This window comes from Antennarius striatus, chromosome 20 (assembly GCF_040054535.1).
Source record: "Antennarius striatus isolate MH-2024 chromosome 20, ASM4005453v1, whole genome shotgun sequence".
Classification (NCBI taxonomy): Eukaryota; Metazoa; Chordata; class Actinopteri; order Lophiiformes; family Antennariidae; genus Antennarius; species Antennarius striatus.
Window position 1 is genome coordinate 6,527,452 of NC_090795.1, and position 27,995 is coordinate 6,555,446.

Below are 27,995 nucleotides of genomic sequence, written 5' to 3' on the forward strand. Positions count from 1 at the left end.
CAACTGAATGTTAGGGTTTGGGTCATTAAAGTTTGGATTAGGCTGTTGAAATTAGGCTTATAGCAGGAATTCATATTGGATATGCATAATATGAGTGAATGACAGATTACTTGTCTTCCTGAATGAACCTTTTAAAGAGTTTTCTATTCTCAGGATTAAACTATGAACCTCAAAAATATAGTTATAAATATATAAGTTGTCCTGAAAGATGCTTCTGAATTTCTTACCAAAGGGGGCCAGCAAGAACAAGCTGTCAGTCATTCAGAATTTACATAAGATCACTTTTAATCTGACAAAGAAGAAAATTGCTTGCTAATAGTTTATAGATCCAGCAGACATTATCATTACCCTGATGACTGTCAGAAAATTCTATTAGCTCTGGTTTTGGCTCCTCTAATTAACACAATATATTAATTATAGCAACTTTAGGGTTTTTTATTCAGGTCATTACACCATGATACAAACTGACAGTGTGCAAACTTGCAACTTTAATAATGTTGTACAGTACAATTTCAACAGCAGTCTTTACAATGCACCCAACCCACATTTCCCCAATAAATAGAATTCAATATAATCTATGCTAATTCTTATAATTTCCTCAAAGGGTTAACATTTATAGGTGGACAGTAATGTCATCACAAAGGTTTCTTTTTTTAATAATAACGTTGGGTTTCATTATCTTCAAAGATTATCAATTTACAGTCAAATTATGTCAATAATCCACAAATTACATTGAATTGCAAAGGTTTTCAGGAAATTTAACAATTCAATGTTAAATTGAACTCAACTAAACAGAAAAAAAAAAGACTCAGGTCTAACTAGTTGGATAAGTTCCAAGAACATTGTCTTTTGTGTTTTCTCAGACTATTTGACAATTACCAAAGACTAATTTCCAACTCCACTTTAAGCATTACGTGAATATGCTTTTAGGAGATTTCACTGAATATGCAGCATAAAAATGTGCACCTCATAAACCTGACACAACAAAATCAGCACAGTAACGAAGGCACTTCATTAATAAATCACAGTTGCTTAACAAAAGGTCAGACGAGAAACGACGGCCCGCGTAGCGCCGCTCACCACAAAACCAGGTCACCCACTTCTCCAAGAAAGACACAAAAAACTCTTCATTCTGTCTTTTCATTTATTTTTGGTAACTAAAATATTACTTGATAGAATAGTAAAACCTCCTCTCTGATAGAAAAATTACTTTATGTATGTCTTGCTTTTAGAAACATATAGTATATACATACAGTAATAGAATCATTTGTCAGTGGTAGTCCTGTACAAAGAGTCCAAGAATACAGATACGGTAAGAATCCATACAGTTGTTGTCTACGTTCGATTATGACGGGAACGGTTGCCTGAAGTCCTCACATTGGGGGCCAAGCCGGGGCCCCCAAAGCTGGTCTGAGGACGGGAGCAAGGCTGCAGGGCCGTAGCAGCGAGGTGAGGCCTCTGCGTAGCAGGGCTGAGGCGAGGAACGCGAGCTGAAGCCACTAGATGCTACCTGTTTCTCAGGCTTTGTAACTGACTGTAGATATCCTCCTCCTTACTGAGGCCCTCAAACAGAGGGATCAGGTCCAGCAGCTCCGTGTCCGTCATGTCGTCAAACCAGGACTGTACCGGCACCTGTGGAGAGAGAGAGAGCCCAGAGAGAGAAAGAGAGAGAGAATGGATGAGGATTTATTTGATCAAGGCAGAAAACCGAGTTGACAGTCGATGCTAAAGTGAGGTGAGAAGATGGTGCGCGTGTTGTGTAAATAATTAATGTGGGAAATGCATCAAAGGCATGAAGAGTGGCAGCAGCTCCACTGAGCTACTTCCCCACAGAGAGAAAACTCATAAAATTGGGAACACTGCAGACGGCACAATGCTGTGTCTAAAATAATGGTGCAGATGAAAACCGACAACCGACATCTCACAGATACAATCACTTGTCCTCATTAGTTACTTTACAACAGAATACTTTCTGCAGTAACATTATCTTTATCCCCATTTTTACCTCCGTCAAAGACATTAAGAGGAACCAATACCATTTTTTTTGTCTGCTGTTGGCATTATTACAAAAAAATAACTCCACAAATTGTTGATGAGAGGATTAGAGATGTTGGATGGAAAAAAACTTTTTCATTTCTAAGTGGATGTGGTGAAAGGGACGATGATTTATTGATTATTTTTCTTCAACACTGTGAGAACTCCAAGGATATGAGCTATTTTACTAAAAAATTCATGGATAGCTTTGCATATAACTTTTATTAGAGATAAGAATAAAAGACGGATATCCGGCAGGAAATGCTGACTCTTCTGGGGGGATGGATTGATGGCTTGCTTGTCTATTTTTATGATGTGAGAATCTCAATAATGCTGTTGCATACTGGTGGACTAGACTAGACTTGTGGGCACAGGGGACCCTTTGGATGGAACACTTAGCCTTAGAGGTCAATCGTCTCAGAGCAATCCTTTTAGTCCAGTTTTTTACGTTGAATAAAGACAACATGAACGCAACATGACCCTAGACATTTCATGAAGCCTTGGTCTCGATCAGTACAATCAGGATGCCCCCATTAGGAAGGAAGCTAAAGGTCTGACTTACTGCATTCTCAGGATGGAAGATGTAGGAGGCAGGTGAGTTGTCAATGATGATAACTTTACTGAGCTCCCGACCCAAGAGGCTGAGGTCTTTGACGTAGTTTCCTCTGTGGAAAACACAGGATTCCCTGAAGAGCCGAGTGCGAAACACCCCCCACTGGTCCAGCAGGTCTGCCACAGGGTCAGCATACTGATGAAACCAACAGGAAATCATAGCGTTAACACAGCTCATGTAAAGTTACCGATGCCATCGTCTTGCTGCTGCGACGTGTGGATGAACCTTGGCTAAGCTCGCTGTGAAGAGGACGCATTCAAAGAGCTCCCCCATCTTCTGGAGGAACTCGTCCACATGGGGCCTCTTCAGGACGTAGACCTGAAGCAATGGCATGAAAATAAACAGTCAGTCTCACTACTGCATGGTGTGTGGTGATATATCTAACATCAGTGTTCTCGTTTGCGTGCGTCCTTGACGCACATTTTTTGACAGGGACGCACGATCGTCAGACAGAAACTATTGAGTGAAAAGCAAAAGTGAAAAAAAAAACCTGTATAACATCTTTCCTTATTTCTAAAACTGTTGGGTTTTTAAAAAAAAAACTACCAGGCTTTAACATTTTGATAAACTAATTACTGATTATAATTAGATATAATTATAACTCTTTTTTTTCTTTTTTACTTAAACAGTAATGTTATTAATAAAAACATTAAAATCAAATTGTTTATTTTTATATTGTTCTATTGGCAAAACTCAATGCTTGCATATACGCTTCTACTGTACATGCTGTTGTTACTTTTGGGATGCATAAACGTCATGTCGGGATGCACAAATCTTTCTTGAAGCGCATCCCAGAGATGCGCTACTTTCTTGAGGTAAAATGAACTCTGTAACATATAACATGTTAATAGCTGTGGCTCTTCTGTGTATCATTTGATATGTTGTCTGTTCATAATCTTTCATTGTGTTGTGATGTTGATCCATGCAACACGTCCGTCCAACCAACAAACGTCCGTCCTCTTCAGTAGCTCTCTGTGGATTAGTTGAACTGCCTCCAAGTACAAGTAATCAAGTATAGGCCAAGATAGACACAGAAAGCCTATCCTGGATTACTTGAACCCGGTTACAGCTACAGCTTGGCTTCATCCAGGAATAAAATGTACAAACCAAACTATTCCAGCTGCAAACTCAAAAGATTCCTCGACATGCTTTACATTCAGCAACACGTTGAAAAGCTTTTAAGCGAGCAAAGATACAGTCAATAAACCAAATATGCTTAATCCTGGGAGGAGTACACAGCATGTATCTATCTTACTCTGACATGGCTGTGGCATAGATTAATCAAGGTTACCTGATGAATAGTCCCATCAATCTCCACTGGAACAATAAAGTCTGCATTGCTGATGGGCTGCAGGAAGACAAGAAATGGAGAAAGAATTCAAAACTGGTGGCATTTGTGTTCAAAACACCTAAAAGATGATGAGTTTGCTTAACTACATGCCTGCATCTCAGATCTAAACAAAAAAAATAACGAGAGGTAAAATACTACAACTGGGAAATCTTTAACCCTAATGTAGTTTCCTCTGCTCTGGCGCTCTGTATCTTTCTGTCGAATAAAAACCAGAAGTGACACACCAGAGGGAAACCTGGGAGTCAAACAAGATGACAGATGTAGACACAAGCCAACTTGACTTGTGCTGTCATTGTAAAAGGAAGAAAGGCTGAAGCGGAAGTGAACGAGCTGGGGGAAGATAGATGCCAGTGGGGCATGTGGAAGACAAGCCCAGGGCACAAAGAGAGGAACGGAGGAGTCACATCAGAAACAAAGAAGGAAGAAAGAGAGAATAGGTGACAGAAAATGATGAGGTTTTAAGAAGGGAAATTAATTTATGGGAGACTGGCTGCTACCAGGAGAGTGTTCAGTGTAGATGAAATTAGGAAACAAAGTTAGAAAATCAGCTTAACTAAAGAAAGTAGGGACAACAATTCAGCTAGTTGTTATAAACTAGCTAGAATATAGTTGATATCATATATTTACCTTTTTACCACCACCAAGGACGGGGGTGTTTTTGTTGCCAATCATTGTGTGTTTGTCACAAGGTGTATACTAAACACAATATTGTGGATTGTCATACATATTGGTGGAAGGATGGGACATTGGACAGAAAAGAAAGTTAGAAATTGATTTTGGATCAGACATTGATCAGATTTTTGGTTATTTTCCCACAATTTCAACAAAACTTTGTAGAAGGTCCCCGCGATAAGCTGGCATCTCATCCGGGGTGTACCCTGCCTCTTGCCCCTAGCCGGCTAGGATAGGCTCCAGCAGACCCGAGACCCACAAGGTGGATAAGCGGCTTTAGATGAGACGATTGCGATCATCTTTTCTACAAGACAATGGATGGATGGATGTAGAAGGCTGGGACTGAAGCACTCTCTGACTGCCATTTTTCATTGTCTCAGTTTTACATATAGTCAGCTTCTTATGATAAAATGTTTGTGCATAGCTTATTAATACCAAATTGGAGAATTTTAAGTCAATAAGAAAAAGAACAACCCAAATGTTTGAAAATTCAATCCAACTTGTCTCCAGGATGAGTTAGTTTAATACCATCCAACAGGGGGCGTGTTTGCTCTACTTAAGGCAGCGCTTTGACCTCCTCCTCATCACCTGTATCTGTAGAATGTGACCAAAGCGTGACAAAAGACCCACTGTGCTAGAGGTGTTTGTTTCTCTATGTGACGTAAAGAGTGAAGGAAAGATTCCAGATCCCTCCAAAGACAGCTGCGAATGCCTCGCTGGAACAGACTGGTTCTGGTTAATGTTTACACCTGAGATGGGAGAAGACCGTAGCTTTGGCTGTCGTGCAACTGCGATGTGTTGCTGTGCTCTATAAGGGGTGAGGAGACATGTATGGAAATGTTGGAAATAAACGGAGGGAGGATGAAGACAATGAGGATGGCGAGGAGCGTTATATACTGTAGATCTGTGCTGAACTGCATCAACCGCAACGGATGAGGAACTTCTGGAATGTTTCAACTGATGACTCCAGTATGGGTGTAGTCCGGAGTTTCCCTACATAAATACAGTACATATCGCAACACCACTGTTAGCAATTGATTACCACCAAATGTTAATTCTGATTCCACATGTAATTGTAATTCTTCTGCATCTAATTCTCTTCTACAAGAATTATGTTTTCATCTATGCAGGATACATCAGTATGTGATGCATTACGTAATGTTTTGAGATGTCCATCTGTGCACAAATTCAATTCAATTCTTTGTGCACTAATTGTCCTTTTTTGATCTATAATTACCTCTTGACCTCACTGCCAGACCAGAATCATCCCCAGTAAATCCTGCAGGCGTCAGAAGAGAAAGTGCTTTGTGTGCATTGCTTTGTGTCTCACTCTTCTTCCACTGGGTTGATTTGAACTTATTGCTTCGTCCGAATCCATTTTATTCTGCAAACTGATTTCTGGACTAAACATATTTTGCAACTGTAGCTTCATCACACAAAAGAAAAAGAGAAGCTCTGGGGGGGTTTTTTTTGACTTGTTTTGTTTTGAACAAAAAAAAATGCATCAGACTATTAGAACGTACGCAGGATTTCTCCGTAACTCATCACGGCAGTTATTCAAGGCAACTCAACAGCATACTTTATTGGACACACCCTTGTGTGTGGGTGATGATGTATGTGTGTGGCCCCATGCTACTGGCATGTGACTGGAATGGGTTGATTCAACGTAGCTATTTTTTTTTTCTTTCCTTTTGGAGTTTCCACAGCAGATTAATTCCTGTATAAAAATGAACTGAAAGTGTTTTCTCTGCAGTTATTTTAATTAAATAATACAAGTAGGTTCCTTCCCCTGCTGAAAAAATAACTACAGCAAAAACAAAGGCTCCTCAGCTTCACCTTACACTCTTTCGATGCACAACTCTCTGGCTTTGAGCTTCCACTCCCACCGGTTTACAAAAGGCACAGATACGGTTCACAGAGATGTAATCAGATCAGCTGAGGCCAATGCAGCGCTGGGAGGCTGAGCTGAAGTAGGTCACTAGGTGTGTCAGGTGTTAGTGAAGAAAACTTTTGATGGTGAAATAGAGTAAAACTTTATGACATTAATTGGATTTCACCGAGACTCACGGATCACAAATGTCAACCATGTAAGAAGTTTAGATGTCAAGAAGGTACTGGTCTACCAGCAGCTTTCATCCACTGTTGGTTGGATGGCTCTGAATTCTGGCACAAGAAATTATGTACCCCTCGGGATGAGCGATTTCTATCGTTTGAACATCATGAAAAACCTTTAATTTGTCCAAAACTTCCTTGCCATTAATATCCCTATTAGCCTCAGCTGAAGTTTGTTTATTTTAATACGCTAAGCAAAGATGGTGAACAGGGTAAATATAACCTTTGCCAATGAATGCCGGAGGAAGTTTTAAGCAGAGCAAAACAAAAGTAGCAAAAAATTCAAGAAATAAACACTGAATGTGAGGAGAAAATATCTTAATACTCATGAAATAATCTGTCCGTGAAGAAAAATAATTTTACCAGTCAAGATACTATAGTTACCTGTTGCACATGCACAGACATGTATAGAACTGACACCTTAGAAAAGCTCAATTCAAAACAGTTTGGTTGTCTTACAGTGTGATAATTAAATGGAAGACATGTCCAAATTAATTGCTAGGGTCTGACTAACAAAACAATGCAGTGTTTTATCACGTAGGTGGAAGACTGTCAAACAGGAGCCAATGTTAAAGGGTTTAAAAATGTTCATAAGCTCATAAGAAGCTGACAATTTGGCGATGCTGCCTCTCACAGGACAGATCTAAGTGCCTCCTGCCAAAGCAACTGGATTGGATGAAGATAAATCCTGATGAAAAATGACACACAGCTCCTTTTTTTTGGTGCTTTTTCTTGATATAAGTGATGCGTCAAAGCAATATAGCAATACATTTCCCTGTTATTATATGCACTTCAGTTATGCTGACAGAGCTTAGAAACACTGCATGCTAATTTTCATCATATCATCTTACCCATATTCAAAGCAAAGAATAGCATCTTCGGGATTTATTTATGTATAATCCTATTATCCCTCTAAAGCTGTGGAATAAACACGACTGAAAGGAGAAGGAGGCGCAACTGAAATGAATAAAAGAGAACATTAGAGTCTGTTTGCTATAAGTGTACTTATTATAGAGTAGGTAGCGTGGTGAAATACCTTGAAGGAGCTGTGCACAAGAGTTTCATCCAGATCGATCACCACACAGTTCTTCCCATAGTCTGCTATACTGACCTCTGGCAGGAGGAACTTGGCTGGTGGCTGCAGAGACAATACATACAGTTGACAAAGGAGGTTCAGAGGGACAGCTGGTGGCAAACACACACACTTGTACCACGGGCGTGATGATGGCTTTGGTGTGAGTGTTGGAGATGATAACTTGGCTGACACTGAGGACACAATTAACAGCATAAATGACTTGCAGGAGGGAGTTGATTTAAATTTATTTGAAGGCTTGACTGTAGAGAAAGCAGGAAGGTATTTTTTGTGAAGTATAGGGCTGCTCGTCTTTTCTTTCTTCTTAATTATTTCTTCTATAAAATATTAAAATAATTAAAAATGCATATAACCTTCTCCTCCCTGAGTCTGAATCCTATTGCATATATATATATAATTGATGAAGGTATTAAACAGATAAAGTTAATTCTTAATGTGACAGCCTTGAAGGACTCAACTTCATGGAATTAAATATCAAAACTACGTGTAAAGCTGCGCTTTTATTGCTAAATTTTACCTGTTTTTGTGTGACTCCCTGCTGACATTTTGTGTACTACCTCCTGCTGACTGAGCTCTGTGACTGTGATGCCTTCAGGGTCAATGTGGGTAAGGTGAAACACTCATGTCCTCTGCTATGCAGGCCTGGAGCTACAGACAAGCACAGGGCAGATGGTCCAGCCATAGGGGGCACACGCAAACATACACATGGTTTCATGAACACACACATACACACATGCACAAATCTATATAGAGGTGAGGAGCAAAGACTGCCAATCGTACCCATTCACACCGTAGCGCTGCTGCTCAATATGCCAGCCATCTCCTGCGTGTGTGTGTGTTTTTTGGCCGGGTTGTGGGTATTAATCATTTTTTATCGCGGGGCTGCATGCTGATGTATCACAGGTAGGATTCCCTACGAGCAAGGACACCGAATGACATCCTATCAGGCTGTGATGGATGTGATTTACACATGCAGGCTGAGGAAATAAAGAAAGAGTGAGTGGGACCTTGACATTTTCATCAGCGAGCCGCACGGAGATAAAACAAATTTAAAATTTCACCTGACGGTACAACCAGGGGGCGCTATATAAACCTCTTAGCTCAAAACCTCTCAGTGGTAATGGCGCCATTACCACTGAGAGGAGATCCAACTTATAGAATACAGGCCAAAACAATGTTTCTCATTAACATATCTCTAACAAATGTGTGGAAAACACTGTAAATACTTATAATAATGAAGTGTATATAAGTCTTTACATATTTATTCTTCATTTTAATGTCAAGCAAAATGAAAGCCAGGAGATTAAAAGCAAAGAAAAAGTTTTTACAAATACATTACAGTGAATTAGAACACACAGATGAAGTGTGTAAAATGATAGTTAATCTGCTGTTTCTTCTGTGCTCCTGGGTTGTGTTACATTACAGAGTGACTCAGACCTAAGTTTAACTTGAGCCTTATTTAAGTTGTCCTCAGCCAAACCCCCGGCAGGAAAATTAAAGAGCAGACCACATCGCTGAATGCATTTCCTGCTCCTGAAGGCAGGTGTCTGCTGGGTGATGGAGTTTAAAGCTTGGCTTCAGTATAGGGACGCTGTGAGTGTGAATGCCCTTAAATTACAGCAAACCACAGGCTTGCATTGATTCCAAAGTAACTAAATGGACTGCAACTTCAGCACAAACAAAGTAGAGATGAGATGAAGTCCTCTTTCTGGTGACTAGGGAAGTACAGTTCATCAAAACAAAACTTCCCTCGAATAAACTAAAAGCCCATTATTGCATAATCATATTGTAAAATTTCTCAATACAAAATAAAAATACCTAATTTAATTGTCTTTTAAGGACATGCCATCCATTTGTGGAGCCAAATTGCTGTGAAGGTCTGGCGTAAGACTGAATAAATTCAACTTGATGAGAAAATCGCATGATCTCTTCCAGTGATTAAAAAACATGGGACAAATAGACACAAATAAATCTTGGAACAGGATTATGTCCTACAAATCATGTGATGGAGTAAAGCTCTTAAAGTTGTTTGCTTTGATTTTTTAGTATGAGCATCTCAGAGCAAGGAAAAATCACTATTGTGTCAACATCCACATGCAGGAAGAATGATGAAGCACAGTGAGCAAAGGAGGAAGGTTACTCTGATGGAGGGAGATGAATAAAAATGAACCATAGTAATACATACACTTGGGATGGGGATGACCTGGACCTGGTCACACTGGAGTGAATAAAAACAGAGAGAAAAAAGAGAAAGAGGTTGAGAGAAGGACAGCGTTAAAAAAAAATTACAGAAGTAGAAGCAGGAAAGCAAGTGAACAAATAGTGAAACATCATAGCGAGGAGGAAATCAGCAACATCAATATTCCAATCAACAAATGCATGGGCAGAAAAAGAGGGAGTGGAGTAGAGAAAGCGCATACACACACACACACACACACACACACACACACACACACACACACACACACACACACACACACACACACACACACACACACACTGTGACAGAATGTGAGTACAACTCGCTCGAAAGCAAACAAGAGATTCCATAGTAACAAATATGGCTGGCCAGAAATCCAAAAACAGCACACTCATGGGAGGGGCTGTGGCACGGACCCATTTTGAAATTCAGCACTATAACAAGGCTTGTTATGGAGAAGTTTGCTTGGTTCACGCAAAAATCAAAGTCTTTTGTTGAAGTGGGGGGTCTGGAATTTGATGACATACATGGTGTCTGTCAGGGGCCCCCCCTCCTGGGCCCCCACCTCCGGGGCCCCCCCTCCCTTGATTGAGACATTCAAAGGTAAACAGGAGCGTGATACCTGATATGATTTGGTTCCATTTATAGCGCTGCTGTACCTGATTTGGCAGCGGAACACCGTGTTTGCGGAGGAGTTCAGGGTTTTGGCGCCAAAACGTTCGCTTCACACATCCTCACTATACTGGTCTGAGTGTGTGTGTGTTGTGTGTGTGTGTGTGTGTGTGTGTGTGTGTGTGTGTGTGTGTGTGTGTGTGTGTGTGTGTGTGTGTGTGTGTGTGTGTGTGTGTGTGTGAGACGTGGGCGCCAGGCAATCCATCACACCGGACACACGCACAAGGCCCACTTCATGGGGATTAAAGCAGAAGCATGTATGTGTGAGTGTGTGTGTGTGTTTTGCATGTACATCTAAGAGTTGCGAAAGAATGAGATAGTACACGCCAGAGTGTGTACGTCTTTCAGGCTGTTCAGCCTACTCGATGCTTTGTGTGTGTTAGTTTGTGTGTGTAGGCAGATATCGAAGAATGCAGGATGGGAAGCGAGCCCGTGTTTTCAAGCAGTAGATGGTAAACAACCTCTGGGTTCAGCGGGTTTGAAGCAGCTGGAAAAATTTGTGGAGGGAGTTCGGCGAGGCAACGCAGCACCTCGCCCTTCGCTCTGCAGGAAAAGGCAAACCCTAACAAGCTCTCTGTAGCAAAAGCAAACAAATGATATTTAGTAGCAAATCTCTTGAGTCTAATTAGTATTCCTGTCCCATACTAAATAATTCCCCTCAGGTTTTTTTTTTGTGCTTTATGGTGATGTGGCTGCAAACCACGCAGTCTGTACTCTGGCCATGTATGATGCGAGAGAGAAATAAGCTTCACCTTAGGAGGACTGCCATTCTCCTCTGGTGGCGGGGGCAGAGAAAACGTCTTGTTGTTGGCGGGCGGCGGCTCCACGTGGTAGTCATTGTAGTTACGGAAGCAGCAGAAGAAGGGGCTGAAAATGCCTCGGCTCCGGTGCTTCTTGAGGCTGCTGTTGGACTGGGAGACTGGAAGTGATAACGAAAGAAAGAAAGTGATGTTAGACAGATTTGCATGTGCTAGACGAGTGCCAGTAGCGTAGGCAGTATTCCAAACTTTTGCAGTCGCACAAAATACTGAGTCCCACGTTAAAAATATTTAAATGACTATCAGTATAATAAAAAATATAATGACTAATTTTTATATCTGTCAGTTAAAAAAGAAAGTCATCTTTGCTTAGACTGAAGACAGGAGAAAACTGATGTATTCCATGGTGTCGTGTATTAATCCACTTAAAATATCATTTTAAGTGGATTTTGTTTTGGTTCAACTGCAAGATTGGTTGAATAATCCTTTTTATAGTCTTAATGCTAAATTAAACTAACTGGTTCAGAGTTTCTCGATATTGATCTCAAAACTCAAGAAACAAATACTCCTTCAAATGTTATTTCATTCAATATAATATAGTATTACCGACAGTTCCATGCACCTTTATGAAATGTGATAGAGAGTGATGTTCTGACACATATTCCTTGAAAAAACAATATTTTACCGCATTACAGGATTTCTGCAGATTTTACTGGTTTTGTCGTAAAATCTAACCATTTATAGGACAAGTGGAAAGTTCAAATAGCTTAATCCTACACAAACGCTGATGTTGCTCATTTCCAGGAGTTAAATCCACTCAAAATGTACTTGTTGAAATTATAGCTCAGTTGGTTTGAGTGTACTAAAGCATCATTATCTCATTTGTTATATAATCAAATAATTCCAGGTGGTTCCATTGACTCATTTCCTTTAGTTTGACTTTATATCATTTTTAAATTGTAGCCCTACAGGCCATGACTTTAATTTTTTTATTTTAGTTATTGAAACGTAAAAAAAAATAAAACACTTATCCAAGCGAGACGATTCTAATCTGCCTGGGAATCCGATACCTTTCTGCATATGGTTTGCAGGTGTCATATCAAAAGCCTTTACATTAATGAAAAGCATTTGAATAAAAAAAAACCAGAAGTGATGCTCAGTCTTGCAGATAGTCTCGCATGCTTCACTGCAACGTCATGACAAAAGGCACTCAGATTTATGTTATAAAACAGAGCGAGGCATTAGTTCATTCAATAAGGAGTACAGGGACAAAAATAGCCATCGTCAGCTTGCCCTCTGGGAAAGTAGTCCAGTTAATTACCATTAAGAAAGATGAAGCGAGGAGGATAGATGGATAGATTTATATGTATATATGAGAAAAGGTGAAAGAATATAAAACAAATGATGGAGAAAATGCTTTGTTCACAGTAAGAAGTCTTGTGGATGCCCACCTCAGACTGAGCATCACTGTCTATGTTTAACAGATTCTGTATATAAAACATTTTATCTATATTTAAGAGTGTAACCTGTACATATGTGGCTGCCAAAGAGAAGGCCGAGCATTGGCTCAGTGCTGCAGAGCTCCAGAGAGAAATATACACATAGGGTCCCTGGTTACATCATACCTTCTTGACTGTCTCTGATGCCCATGGCCTACTTTTACACTGACAAAGAGAAACAAGTCGGTCCGATTGGTCTGTAGGTCTGCATAAATGTTCCATCACTGATTCCAATTTTCATATTTTCTATCAGTGAGATGAGCTGGATAAAAATAGAATATTGGGCATTGTTGGCTCAAAGGCAAAAATTCTGACAGAGAAATTATCAAGAGGTGCTCCTGAGGTATAAATATGACCAATTTAATTTCTTTGGAGGTAATTTTCAGGAATGGAATCTGTCCAGGACAATGAAGTATCCACAGGCTCACTGTAGAGGCATCATTCTGATTCCCTGGTCGAGCCACTGTTAGCCATCCTCCTGAAACCTTGTTCATAAAACCATGTGAAACATGCAGCCCAGTTAGGCACGCATGCTGAGGCTGTTAGCAGCTGGAATAGAGTTATGCTTTGCTTCCTCTGACTGAATGTGACAGACTGAGGCCAGTTCCTCTGTGGTTTTTCACTGTGTGTCCAAAGCCTGCTGTAGATCACTTAAACAAATAAATGTACGACAAAGACAACATGCATGTGCCTACAACCTGTGGGGTGATGGAGGGACATCCTCCACACACACAGATTTGATGCGACAGAAAACACATAAAGGTGCTTGATGTTTTTATTTGTCTGCAGACAGAATGAACAAATTTGAATGTTTGGTTTTTACATGGATGTCTAATTTTGGAAAAGACACACCAAAAATAACATCTGTGATGACGCTTTGACCTCCGAATCTGGGCAAGAATCAATTTGGTTACAACTCTGAGACACTAACGTCAGAACCACAGATCATGCAAATGACGACGGTTGGCCCAGCTGGCACGCGTTCACTCCCTGGTGAACATAGTCAACGTGTGTGTGCTCTCACACACCAATGGAGTCAACAATCATCAGGCCTCAAGGGAACAAGAGCGAGCTTTGAGCATTTCTATGACAATATGGAGTCTGAAGAAATGTGTGCTGCTCTGTCGACTGCAGGGATGGAAGGAAAATGAAACAGATGAGAGGACATTTTCTTGAAATATGTAAGTGCATATGGTTTCATACATGCTCTGCTATAATTGGTTAGCCTAGTTTGTGTTGAGCAGATGCTGAAGGAAGATTCCCGCCGTCTCGAACTGAAACTGGAGCTTCAGTTGCGTTATGATTTCCACGACAAAACGTACCACTGCTTTAAACTTTCTGCAGAGGAACAAAAATATAGCAAACATGAGGATTTTTACGACAATTTTTCTTTATTAATAGCTTGATTACTAACAACTGACATAGTAAGATATCATTTACAGAAGCCGGGAACTAAAAATTTGCTTTATGTGAGCTAATTATAATTTGTTAACTAATAATGGAGATATAGCAGTTATAAGCAGTTCTTTATGAGGCATTAAATTAATTTTTTTATATTTTATTACAATATCCAGAAACAGCTTTTTTAAAATGTCATTTCAATGCTGCAAACCCCCCAATCAACTTTCAATTTCCTTCAACTCAACGTTTTAACCCTTTAGCACCTTCATCTTCTGGACTGGCCGAACCCTCCCGCTCTCCCTGAAGTTGGCCTCATAACTTTGGCGTCATTCTTCCTCCATTTTGAGACTTCTACATTTACCCGCCCCGGATCAGCTGCCCCGAGGAAAAAATAAAAGCAGGTGGAAGTACGAAAGAGACGTAGAGTAAGGAGGGGGAGCTTGAAAGAGGAGAAAAGGGTGTAGAATGGGTGGGAAGAGTTACTGTGGCGAGGCAGCCTATACTTGGGCCTGATTCTTACTCCACCCCCTCCTACACCACCACCCTACACAAACAGAGCTTTCCTTTCTCCCTTTGACACAAACAACATAGCTGAGAGCTGAGAGATTGCAGCCAGAGACCGAGCAAACACACACACACACACACACACACACACACACACACACACACACACACACACACCATGTGGCTCATGTTCACATGTTTAAGCAAAGAGCACACCAGTCACCAGAAGCACCGATCACAGACCGAAACTTTGTTCCTCCAATGCCCTTGTTCGGGGACGCCACTGGAATCAATTCGCTTTGCATCGCAAGTTCGCAATGCTGCTTTCATCATTCCAGAGTATAACAGCAAAAGGTTCAAGTGCACTATTTGAGGAGAGGGGTGACATGGTGGGAATAAGCTGCAAGCACCAGTCAGTACAACAGCCAAAAAAAAGACAATATAGACTGTAAAGAGCTGGAGGGGAATATGTGGTTACACCAGAGTTACACCTTTTTTCTAAAGGGCGAAGCACACAAGTGGTTTAATGCAACAAAAGCTCCCTGGAGAGAGATATAAAAGACGAGTGCTATATCCTCCTCAGAGCAGGTGCACAGTATTTACCGAGTGAATGCCCTTCATTCGATCAGCTTGTTCCCTTGATGTCAGATGTGAAAACAGCGCTCCAGGTTGTGCCTGTGTCAATGCTCCCTATGAACATTAGGCGACAGCGATACTGTAAAAGCTGCTCTATTCAATCAGAATCCAGGCTGGCCATCAAACATTTGGGTGCAGACGCTCACAAGGCCGGAAGAGGGGAGAAAACGCAGGAAATTCTCAGCATTCCTGACAGGAAGAGATAATCACCCCGTGACCCACAGAGTGGAATACCGCCAAGCTCCGAGGGGGAATATGATCTCCGGCTTAGCTCAAGACCTTTGAGGTGGCCTCTTTTACTGTAGCTTTAAAAGCACATTAATTACGCAGGCTGTCAAAACACAACATGGATATATATATATATATATGTATATGTATAAAACATGTCTGCAGGTTTAGGTTTAGCAGCAGGATGTCAGGGTTTACTAGAGGATATTCATCATGGTCAGAAATCAGGGAAGCAGAGATTGAATTTTGTTCATTATATATGTGTGTGTGTATATATATATATATATATATATATATAACAACTTTTGACTTAGCAATAAATGCTACATAATTAGATTAGATTAAATACTTCAATCATATTCACTTTAACAGAGGTTAATTTGGCTTCACCTTTAATAATGCATGTATGCATGTAGAAGTGCAAAAGGCAAACTACTGTACTTGTGCCTTTCAGCCTTCAGCTTCAGATTCACCTGCAGATAAGTTGGTTTGAACCTGTCATCCTGAGGAAAAAATTTAGTTTCTCACTCTTGTGCATACCAAAAGTAATTAAATGACTTTAAACCAAACAGGAAAAAGTCCCTATCACTGTCAGAGGAGCTCTTATACAACTTCAAACGCTCAAAGACCGACATGTAAAGTCTTGTATTTGACACAAGTAGAGAACATGACGGTTTTATAAGCACTGGCCTAAGGCTAGAAATTATTCGATGTTCGCCAACTAATCAGTCAAGAGAAGTCCCACCCTTCACTGACAGCAGTGGAGGGTCATGTAAAGTTTAATTAAATTACGTTTTTGAGCAACTGGAAGTTGCATTTTGTTCTTCATTGTTAGCGGCTAACCTGTAAGACAGCTATCTGGTTCATTTACAGGTATTATTTCACCATAAAACAATGATCATCACCAATGACACGTCCAAATCTACAAGCATAACACACTTGGGTTTAAATGAAATGATCCTTTTACAACTGGTGTTGGTATTGCATGTGCGATGGTCCATGAACTGCACTCCTGCAGCGGTTAGTTGCCCAGCCAAGCAGGTAAAACGTACCTGGGGGGGGGGGGCATGGAGGTAAATGTGAGAACGGTCCATGAGAAGGTGCATCTTAAATAATTTAGATGGAAAACAGACTGGGTTTAAATGATGCAGTCGAGTACTTAACAAAAACTAAAATTAAATAGCCAGGAGCCACAGGGATTTCCATCACTGATCCACATTTTTATTGTATGACTAAAAAAAAGCCTTCATGACACAAAGAGAACCTGACATCATGACGAGGACACGCCACCAGCCAAACACGGATCCCTGTCTCAGGCGGTGGGCAGGATTTCATAGATTAGAACTGAGATTTGAGGGGTATTTGCATGAAAAGCTGGACCAGCTGTTGATATCAGCCAATGTGAAGAAAAGGCTTCTACAAACACACACAGACCAACAGGTGCTGTCAGCCCGGAGGCTGAAATCTAATGTCTAGAGCTGAAAACACTCAGAGGAGGAGTAAGCACCTGAAGATGAAGCTGTTTCTCACCCTGGATGTAACTCGGAGCAGCAGACATCAGCAAAAGGGAACTCCTTTATGAGCTTAAATAATACTGGGGAAGATACTCCTGCAGCTACATACCATATCTCCCAATAATAAATGTCTTCTTCAGGTCATAAAAACCATCATTCATTGATTTTCTTTAGTTGTTTACCCCACCGTGCCAGTAAAGATACCGACATCACAATGACCGACTGTAAAACAAATAAAAACAGACAGCAGGTTTAGAGATCATGCTAACAGCATTGAAGAAGCATGATGTCGGTCTGCGGGTCGCGGCCTGGAGTACATCCCAGATGACTGAGGGCGTGAGGCGGGGGAAACACCGGGCGCGACGCCAGTGCACCGCGGACATAGTACATTTTCTTCAGGATGACTTGCATTAACTTTGGTAGGCTTTACTTTTGAGTTTTAACAACAGGTAAATGTCTCAATGTGTTTAATACGACGTGATACCTAACTATCTGCAATCCATTTCCATCAGCTTCAGCTGATTAATAAATGTTACCATGCCAACACAGATGAGCCGCGGCAGCTGCTTCCTCGTTGAATTTTAGCATTTAGAATAAATAACTGCAAAAAAGGTCACAAAAAATGTGAAAAATATATATCTTCATTGAGTTCCAATTACAATTCCAAAAATGTTAAATTCAAAATGCCATGAAACAGCAGAAACATTTATTAGTGACATTTGAGAAGCAGGGATCAGGAAATGTCTGAGTCAGTTCAGGCGATCAGTGTCTAGACGGAAACTAAAGTCAATCACCAACAACTAATTGATTAGCCAACTAAACACAAACGTTGAGAAGAGCCACACACGCACACGCACATGCACACACACACACACACACACACACGCACACACACACACACACTGTGCTGAGAGCCTCTGTGTTTTGTGTGTGAGACAATTAAGGCAATAACATCTCAGTACGACAAAAACAAACTCCCATTGAGCCTTTTTATTGTCCCACACAGACACCTGAGGCCCAGGTGAAAATTATGGTCTGCTGAGATGCAACCATTCCTCGTGCCTTTAGTTCTGGTATTACCTGGCATGATTTTGTTCAAGACCGATACTGAAACTATTACGATTATTCAAGGAGACCAATCACCAATACTGGAAACTGATCAGCAGAACATTTGTAGAAAAAAAATGTAAAAATCCCCACTGTTAAATTTCAGATAAATCTGCAGATGTACTACATTTGATTTAGACATTTAAATGGTTTACTTGATTATTCCCATTTTCTTGACCTCTATACTCCTCCAAGTAATACATTTTTGGCCACACATACTGTATTTGTGGAGTTTAGCTACCAGTTATAATACTATTCAATACTACCAATGTTATGAATCAAATCCATTTATTTTACTGACGATCAGATAAAAAAAAATGGACATAGGAAGCTTTCAGCTTTACTTCCCTACTTGTCCTGGAGGATTTACACATGCATGCATCATACATGACCTTATGTAACCGACATTCACTCGGTTACCCGGTGGAACAAGTCAAAACATGGTCTGGAGTGACTTTAAGGCACAAGTCACTCAGTGTGAACCATGTTGTGCAAGACATTTCCCTCACTGGTGCCGTGGTGAACTCTCACTCACAGACACGGGTGGGTCCGCCCTGTTTTCCTGCCTCGGCGGCGTTGAGTTGTAGACGCGGTGGCGGTTACGCCAGCATGCCGGCAGCCTACCGGGGATAAGAACCGCTGCCGCTTTCCCAAATGAAGTAGATGACAAGCACGGGGGAATTAACTCTCTGAGAGCTCGGGGAGAAATAATGAGAAAGATCTGACTATTCTGAGAGTTATGCAACTGGCAGCAACAGAGCCCACGTTGTTGGGAGCCGCAGCAGTTCATTATTTATATACCGCTTCTTATTATCATGCACAACTGTGCGCTCAATGTCGAAGTCGCATTGACTGATGGGAAATCCTCCTAGCCTGTGCATTAAATGAAAAAGAAAACATATCCTAAGATTTGATGTCAGATTAAATTTAAGGCCTATCGTCAAGCATGAACACTTGGTGCCCCTCTGGATGAAGCCCGAGCAGCTGTAGGATTGTATGATCCATTAAGAAACCAGAGAGAATTCAAAGGAGCACTCCAACAATTTAATACTAGCAGTCCAGAAATTGGGTTATTTACCAGAGACGTAAAAAAGGCATTGATCCAAAGCTACAAAATAAGTACATTCATTCCCCACAATGTAACCATCTTTTCATTAAAAAACAAAACAAAACAAAACGTGGTGTCAACTACAAGACATCCGTTAAAAGTCTTGCCCCCAGTCTATCTTTGCCTTTTCAATAGGAAACGGAGAAAACCCTGCAGACATAATGAAGACAGCGAGGTTATCTTCACTTGACACCGTCCCTCAAAGCCACAGAAGACATTTACAACTCTGTTCACTGTGCGCTGTGAAAAGAGTGAAAAAATTCTCTCTTAGCAGTTTTCTCAAATTCTAAATCAAGAAACTTTTTTTCTCTTACTGTATTTATAGACAGGAAATAAACAGGTAAGGCATGTATTTGTGTGTTGCTGCTAAGGATTCCCATGGCTCTGCTCTCTGAGACGTGTTCATCTCCACATATTCAAACACAGCATGTCCTACTTGGCATCCCTTGAGATTCCCAGTTAAACAGTATTCACCTTTTACTTCTGGAGAATAAGGAAAATGCATAGAGTCTCTTACAGTCTTCATACTCACAGATTTACTCATTCCTTGCTGGTTTGTTTAAAAATGCATAAACCTTTGATGCTCTTCTGTCAAACACCTCGCAAACTGGCAGGAAGCATAATTCAGGAAGCTTGACAGTAAATCATTATGGACAAAACCTGATCTGCCTGTCAGATAGCCAATTACTGGTGATGAATGCCAACCAGAAGAGGGCGAAATATGCAGAAAGGCATTGTAAGAGCCGGGCTTGGTTCCCTGTCTGCAACCCCAGAAACACTCAGCTGTTATCTGAACACTTTCTCCTGCTATCACTTCACCTTCTCTCTTTCTTCCTTGACCCCTACCTTCCTCTGACCATATTGATCTGTTTAGACAGTGTCAGTTTGGCTGAACGGATGCTCAATTAAACCTGGCTCTGGGTGCGCTTGAGGCCGCTCTCCACAGACCAATCAGAAACAGGCTTTAGAGCAGCAGCAGCATCCTGCGGCTGTGTGGCAGGCGGTCTTTTCGCTATGAGGAGACTGTGGCTTTTGAAGCATTAATAAGTCACCACTCATTCTCTGCCATTGAATGCCGATGTGTCAAGATCCACAGGAAAGGGCTAGTGATGTAATCCCACAAGAACGCTGCATATTTCAATGGAATCAAGTAGAATCAGGGGGGCAGTCATTCATCTGATGGACTCAAGTATGATATGTTTGAAAGTTAGCTGTAGGTGAATATGTACACAAGATTTAAAAGCTGCTTTAAGATGGATGTTCTATTGTTATTCTGCAAAAAGCCTTCATTCCAATCAATATAAATTGCATTACTGTAGCGCGATGACAAACAAACTGATCAGGATGGAGGTGGACAGGGGAGAAACTCATTTATAAAGAATTTATTTTAAATCCTGCTGCAGTCGTCTCTTTAGAGCCAATGGTGGACATTTTGAAGAAGCGTTCTCTCTATAACAAGGAACCGCAGCTACAGGCTACACTTGAGACAACATTCAAACATAAGACTTGCCCACAATACTGTCAAGCATACAGTTCAAAGCACAAACACATAAAGCGAAGCGCAGAAAAAAAAGACAAGCCATGCTGTGCAGCAGAACCAGTGAGCAGCATGACAAAATACTTCACTGAGACGTTTGGAGTTTTTCATTTGCAGAAGGCACAACTACTGGAAATGCATTCATTAAAATTGGCCAATCACGAGGAAGTACATGAAAAGAGGAACGCTAAAACTGGGAATACACGTAAACATACTGGAAACACAAGTACTGAATCATAATATTTCAACATACTTTGGCTTGAACTAATTTGAAACAAATCCCACAAATATATAAATACGACATACAGTCAAACCGAGGCTAATTTACAGTCACCCCCCCCCCCCCCCCCGGTTAAATCTGCAATCTGAGAAAAGGTTTTAGAATTCATAGTCAGCCTGAGTGGGAGTAAAAGAGTACACCCACATTATTTTTCCTGTGGCCTCTCTGAGGGAGGATTGCGGTGCGATTGCATCTCCTTCACTGTGTCTCACAAGCCATCTACAAGACGCCACCTAATTTAATTACCAGTTTGCTGATTTTGAAAACGGAATCCAATGTGGTCTAATATTTCCACAGAGGTAAGGCTCTGATAATCCAAGTTATCAAAATTCACTTGTAATTTTATGTCTTCATGAAAACAAGCCAAAAGCAGGGAAAAGCTCATTGAACATATTACATTTAGGATGAAAACAGTCACTTCAGTATCAACTGTGAATCCTTTACTGACCGACTACCTTCGACTCCTGCTTTTATTGATGTTCTTTGTTCTTTTTTTGATGCTGATTCTTCCCTGCAACGTCATAAATAAAATTCTCTCAAGTTAACTCTCCTCCCGCTTCCCTTTAACCGGCTTTATGTACTCAATGAGAAACTTTGCCTGGGAAATTTAATCACAGGCTCCTACTGTCTGGGTCCCGTAAATCATTTCATCTCCTTTCGTATCAGACACAGAGACAAGAATTAACTGAACCCAAAAAGAAAAATCCATCCTTCCTGCAGACGGGCTCATTTGCTAATGATGTTCATAAAGAGTCATCAGCGTTCACCAGTTTAACAGCCATGTAAAAACCCATTGAAGCCACTTTAAACAGATGGCATATAACATTTACTAAGATTTAGTGGTGGTGATGAACTATTATCCTATACTAGAGCCAAGTTAACTTTTCTCCCTATTTTAAGCTTCAGGCTACGCTAAGCTTACCATTCGACTAATTTACATGACTAGTGAAGAATCTTATTATTCAAAGAACTCTACATCTTTTTGTTTTTAATTTCTTTTATAATCTAAAAATGATAAAACACGAGATTGTATTGTGATTAAAATCAAAAGTTGTTATTGATTGTTGGTAAAACAATGAGAAAATCAAGGAGACATGAACATGATGACAATTTAATGCATCGGCAAACAACTAAGGCAGTCACTGCAGTGTTTCTGGCAAGTCCATCGTGTTTTAAACTTTTAAAGCAAAAAAAAAAAAAATCTGAACAGAGCAACAAGAACAAAAGTTACAACAACACATTATTTGCTACTTACAATATGACATCCTGTTATATTTTAAAAACATAAATGAATAGAAGCTTTAACTTCCACTTCAGGCCTGTTAATCTACAACCTGGGACCCAGGCCAATCCTGCATATAGAAATAAGCAAATCAGTCAAGTCGCATACTCTTGGAAGAAAAACACCCGACCCTTCAAATCAGCTGCCCGGTACAGTATTAGACTGGAGTAATGAAGATGTGTCTGATGCTCTTGCACTTCCCTGGAGGTGTAGATGATCAGCTTTCTGAGCAGCATTGACTGAAATAGGCTCATAAATCTCTAATATGGACCTGCAACTCAGAGTATTTCAAAATGCTGCACTGAATATTGACTTCTGTGTGCACACACAGCTATGCAATATGTTTCTCAGGAGAGGAAGAAGGCTTCAGAGTCACAAACTAACTTTTAGAATATGCCACCGATGGCCGAGTAAATGATCGTACCCAACACTTAGAGCCAAGTGCAACACCCAACAGAATGGCAGGTTGTGCCGGGACTCTGAAGCAGCCAAAACTTACAGTAGCTCCCCTCGCTGACTATGCAGCACACCATCCTGCAGGTGTGGTCCACACATCATAAACACTCTATTAAAGAGCAACAATCTGTTCCAGGAATAACCTCAAAAGCCAAGTGTGCATGAAATCACAGACTTTTTTCTACATTTGTGCATAATTACAGCTTCTCTGTTTATCTATTCATGCTCCTGCTGGCAACGCAAAGATTTTCTGACCAGTGAGGGAATAGTGACATTTTAACATGCAATTAGTAAATCCCACCATCTGGAGGTGGTCTCCGTCTATGCTTCAATTAAAATCATACATCATATCGCTATAAGAGAGACTCGTGTGCAGTAGGACGGAGGTTTTAAAAATCTGAAGGTTAATGGAGTTTGCGAAACATAAAGCACACGGTCCAAACTGTCTTGCTGCAGCCTTGAGATGACATTGGAGCTATGAAATAGGAGAATGGTTAGAAGAAAAAAAACACACACGCCGACTAAAAAATAATGAGTTTGTAAGTTTAAACCATTTAAGAGAAGCAAACAGTACCTCCCCGCTCTCTGGCCTAAATTGTTGAGTTATTAAATCATGTGAAAGGAGCAAAAATGAGGCTTTTCATTTCCCTGTGGCACTGGTGCACACTTACACAGAACAATAATGATTTATGTTTCTTATGGAAGAACTCACAATGCAAAACAAAGAACCTACAGTCAATAGATCCTACAACATTAGCTGGAACGGATATCATAACAAACAACACTTTTTCTTTAGGAATAACCTGAGGCTGATAGTTTATTTAGTTTCAATATACCTGTACCCTATTGTATATTAGAGTCATTTTTTATCTTCAAAGTTTGGTGAATATATTGTTTGTTGTGTTGGATTTTTTTTTTTTTTAAAGGTGCACTTATTTTAGTAGTAACATTGAAGTTTTTGTAAGATCTTACAGTTTTCAATTGGCTGGTATTATAAAACAGCACATAAAATACATACTATATTCATCAACAACTGTGAATTTTCAATTTGGGTAAATGTGGAATTATTCTAAAATTTAATTTAACCAGGCACTTGAGCATCTAAACACAGTATTTTAAATTTCCTCAATATGCACTATATATCAAACTCAAAGAGGTTTCTATATGCGGCCAAACATTGACATTGGGATCTTTGTGTGGTCTAAGTATCTGTCGACACTTATGCTGTGGCAGTGGTGAGCTAAAGTGAGATTCAACCTAATCTGATTAAGGTAAACAGCTCGTCCACTGATACCTGTCAGCTTGTGAAAATATCAGAGCAAAGCTTGTGTGATTTGCAGAGCAAAGGAGGAGGTTGGCTGGCCCGTGGCTCCCTGTGCATTATTAGTCCAGCCATTACATTTTGTTGCATCAGATTGTAACGAGTAAAACGGCTGCCAAATGAAAAATCTTCTTTCAGCCTCCTGTGCGCTTCTGAACTACTTTCTGTGAAAAGTCCAGCTATAAATTAGGACAACACGTCTGTTTTGTCTCATAAAAACTATATTATGAGACAACAAAACATCTGAGTGTGTTAACAAGTATTTATCAGATAAAGATCATGTCCCAAATAGGGCGGATTAGAGCATAAATAGCTTTGTGTATCCTGTGGAAGTATGACATGTTCGAATTTGTTCATGTGCTCCATCTGAAGAAAGAAACCACCCACATTGTGATTCCAGCCATCACCTCATTTAACATAATCCACAATGCATAAAGATAGAACGTCCACCTGTCAGAGAAGAAAGTGGCTCTAATGAGTTTCTACCTTTTACTCGGGGTTGGAATGTGACTGAAACTGAAAATAGCTTGGCCATGATCTGAAATACCGAGTATGTGTGTGTATGTCTGTTTTGTCCTACCAGGTCAGTCGCTGCACCTAGATGTCAACTTGCAGGAGTAATTGTTCAATTCCACATGCCATTTGGGATTTACTGAACAATGCATGCAGGATGACGCAGTTAAGTACGTGGAGGAAATACATTTAAAAAATGTGCTTGAAGGACAGTTTTATCTTTAATAAAAACAAGGTCTTGCTGCAGCACAGCCAGAAATGAAGCCGGATGTTTTCCTGCTTCAACTGATTTCTTTATGGTATTTTAATGATGAAAGCTGCACCATAGGGTATTCTGATGAGGAACAATCATGTGTTGGAACTTGGATGAAATTGCTATGATCCTGCAGGTCAGTCTCGGTCAAGTGTCAAGCCCAAAAATAAACATGAAGGCATAGAAAATAAAAGCCAAAATTTCACGTGTGTTGTATTTATCCAATTATATTGAAGTAAACAAATCAAGACCATGACTGAAATCATGTCAGTGAGTCAGAAAGCTTCATGTATGTCATTGTTGCTCAGCAGCGGGTGATGCAGGAAGGTGACCTTTTCTCCAGAGAAAGAGCACTGAGTGTAGCAGGACGTCCCTCTGGCCTCTAGGCACCCCAGGGTTCTGTGGAACGGGTGCTGCTGGGAAGAATACCGAGGACTCTGGGCTCTAAACAACCACACCCTCCTGCTGTGATCTCCCACATGCACCTACTCTACACCCCCCACATATTTGTGCAGACAGCACTCACAGCACAACAACACCGACTTCAAGTAATGTGGATGTAGATCAGAATCAACAGCCTGAACAGAAAAAATTAATGCAAACCGGAAAGCTCCTGACTCATGAAGGGGATTTCTCATTGATGCCATCGCCACATGGTGAGCCTCTTGTGCAAAAACAGCAAGAGACAGTGTTTTCACTCAGCCCTACAGTAATCTGTACAGCAGCTGTTGTACTGTTGTACTGTTGTTTCAGGCCCTTTGTACACAAGTGAGATGATGATATATATTGACTATGACTGTTAGTAAAAGACCTATGTATTAATGCAGGATAGTCTGGAGCAGGAGGAAGATGAGTGATGGGAGGATATCAACCCACCCTCAACCCCTGTGAAAAATAATTTGACACTGTTCTAAATGGACAGTCTTTGTCTAGTATGAACTGGATCACTTATGAAATGAACTTCTACATTATGATAACACCCAATAAATACATCAGGAAATAAACAAACTACGCATGAAAGACAGCTTTCATGCGTAGTTTGATCTATTGTAGTTTAAAAGTCAACAAATGGTCCCCACCAAAGCCCAGTTCCACCTATAGTGATAATTTTGCAAACAATTTTGAAAGTTATTTCTCATCTTTTTGGATAGCGTTAAATATATGTTTAATCAATGTCATGAAGGAGGAAAACCCTGAAAAGATTTTTCTTTTTTTCCTTTTCAATGAAAATTTGAACGGTAGGAGTGAATTGGTCTTTCTTGATGTTGCAATACTGCTGAAACACTTCAGGCAGATTTCTATGATCATCAATTGTTGGCTATTGGTTCTAATTTTGTTATTGTCAAGTACTATACAAGGATGATGAAGGACAATATATTATCAGTGTCGTCCCTGCTGTTGAGATGAAGCACACATCATGTGAATTAAACTACACAGGCCTCTGCGTTACTACACTTTACTTTTTGTCTTAATAGACGCGTAAAAACACAACCCGTCTGCAAACACCTGCACACTTGAACGTGTTGCTTCTTCATATTTTGAAATTGTCAGCTTTCACGGCCAAACTGTTGATTATGAAGCCTGACCTTTGCTGCTGTTTGTTATTGTTAGTACACCAGGCATTTCAGTCCCACTAATGCGCACAGGGACGTCAGGCAGAGCAAGGGGAAAGGATTAGAGTACCCGCCCCCTGTAGTAAAACAAGCTCTCTCCACACTGTTTATTACAAAAAATATGCTATTTCTAAAGTCGTAAAATTTGTTATATTTCTAATATATCCTCTTTTAAGTGAATAAATATCCTGGTGATAGGTTACGCACTCCTAAGATAATATATGCTTTATCATCTGGCATTTGGTTCCTAATGTTTCTCCGCTTCAGCCGAACAATGGAGGTTTTAGCGTCGATACTCCAGGCTTTGCTTTTGCAGTCCTGAGCCGGATATATTTCTGCACTGACGGCTGCAGAAATATGAATCGATAAAACAGAACTGTTAGTAAAAAAAAATAAAAAGAAATAAATATTATAATAAAAAGAAATATAAAACAAACGCGTCAAAATAATAATTAAAAAAAAAAAAAAAAAAAAACACCCGCGTTTTTCTGCGCGTCTTACCTTTATCATGACTTGAAGAAATGCTCTCCTCCTCTTTCGGATTTGCAACCTGTGTTATTATGGACGTGTTGTCCATGGAAACGAGATGTTATGCACCTTCGGCTACACCGTTTTATTCCCTGGCAAACATTACCAAAGCGTACTACAGTCCCCCGGCTGTGCGCAGGCTACAGCGTCCGCTGCGTGCGGCATTAAAATCCCACATCAGTCGCATGCATTCCCCCCGAAGACTACCAAAAGGACAAAATGTCAACGAGAAGAAGAGGAGCGAGCGGTCCAGCATCTGAGATGACAGTCCGACTTGCAGGAGACAAACAACGCGTCAGTCCTGCGTTCAAGTGCGTCCGCTGTGGTTGTTGGGGGCAGCATAGCACCCCGCCTGCTGCTGCTGCTGCTGCTGCTGCTGCTGCTCCGGCTTCCCTCCTCACACTACAATATCTGCTGCGTGATACGGTTTTACAGTGTTTACCCAGAGATGGCGACCGTCCTCCTGCCATAGAGGGCCATGCAAGCTCAACTACAACAACACACTTTCTACAATCCTCTTTAGTCCGCGCGTAAAACCATCCAACAGCGAGCGGTGGATGGTTATTATTTCATGCAGGTTACAGAATAGTAGTAGTTCCAGAAAAGAAAAGAAAAAAAATAAGAAGAATTGAGGCTGTGCTTCCGGACTTGTCCAGAAATTGTTGGGGAAGTTAATATTTAATGACATACAGGATTTTAGAGTTACTGAC

The 27,995-nt window shown here is 40.6% G+C and overlaps 1 protein-coding gene across 2 annotated transcripts; it reads right to left on the reverse strand.

Moving 5' to 3' along the window:
- Positions 1 to 414: 414 nt before the first annotated feature.
- ctdspla (CTD (carboxy-terminal domain, RNA polymerase II, polypeptide A) small phosphatase-like a) lies at positions 415 to 27,805 on the reverse strand. Of its 2 annotated transcripts, XM_068304194.1 has the most exons (8): positions 27,259 to 27,805; positions 11,500 to 11,666; positions 10,061 to 10,093; positions 7,819 to 7,920; positions 3,939 to 3,995; positions 2,873 to 2,965; positions 2,597 to 2,782; positions 415 to 1,632 (listed from the first exon to the last, which is right to left on the reverse strand). In XM_068304194.1, the coding sequence occupies exons 1-8, from the start codon at positions 27,332 to 27,334 to the stop codon at positions 1,507 to 1,509; spliced, it is 840 nt and encodes a 279-aa protein (XP_068160295.1). In that variant the 5' UTR covers positions 27,335 to 27,805; the 3' UTR covers positions 415 to 1,506. The 2 variants fall into 2 exon arrangements, with proteins under 2 accessions (XP_068160295.1, XP_068160296.1); XM_068304195.1 differs by lacking the exon at positions 10,061 to 10,093 and having other exon boundaries at positions 27,259 to 27,790.
- Between the last annotated feature and the right edge of the window lie 190 nt (positions 27,806 to 27,995).

Bases quoted from the DNA above. Each gene is read 5' to 3' on its own strand.
- ctdspla (XM_068304194.1), bottom strand. From the start codon at position 27,334: ATGGACAACACGTCCATAATAACACAGGTTGCAAATCCGAAAGAGGAG. The intron at 3,996-7,818 runs GTATTTCACCAC...GTCTTCCTGCAG, and splicing joins TTGTGCACAGCTCCTTCAAG to CCCATCAGCAATGCAGACTT. The intron at 1,633-2,596 runs GTAAGTCAGACC...CTCTCTCCACAG, and splicing joins TCTTCCATCCTGAGAATGCA to GTGCCGGTACAGTCCTGGTT.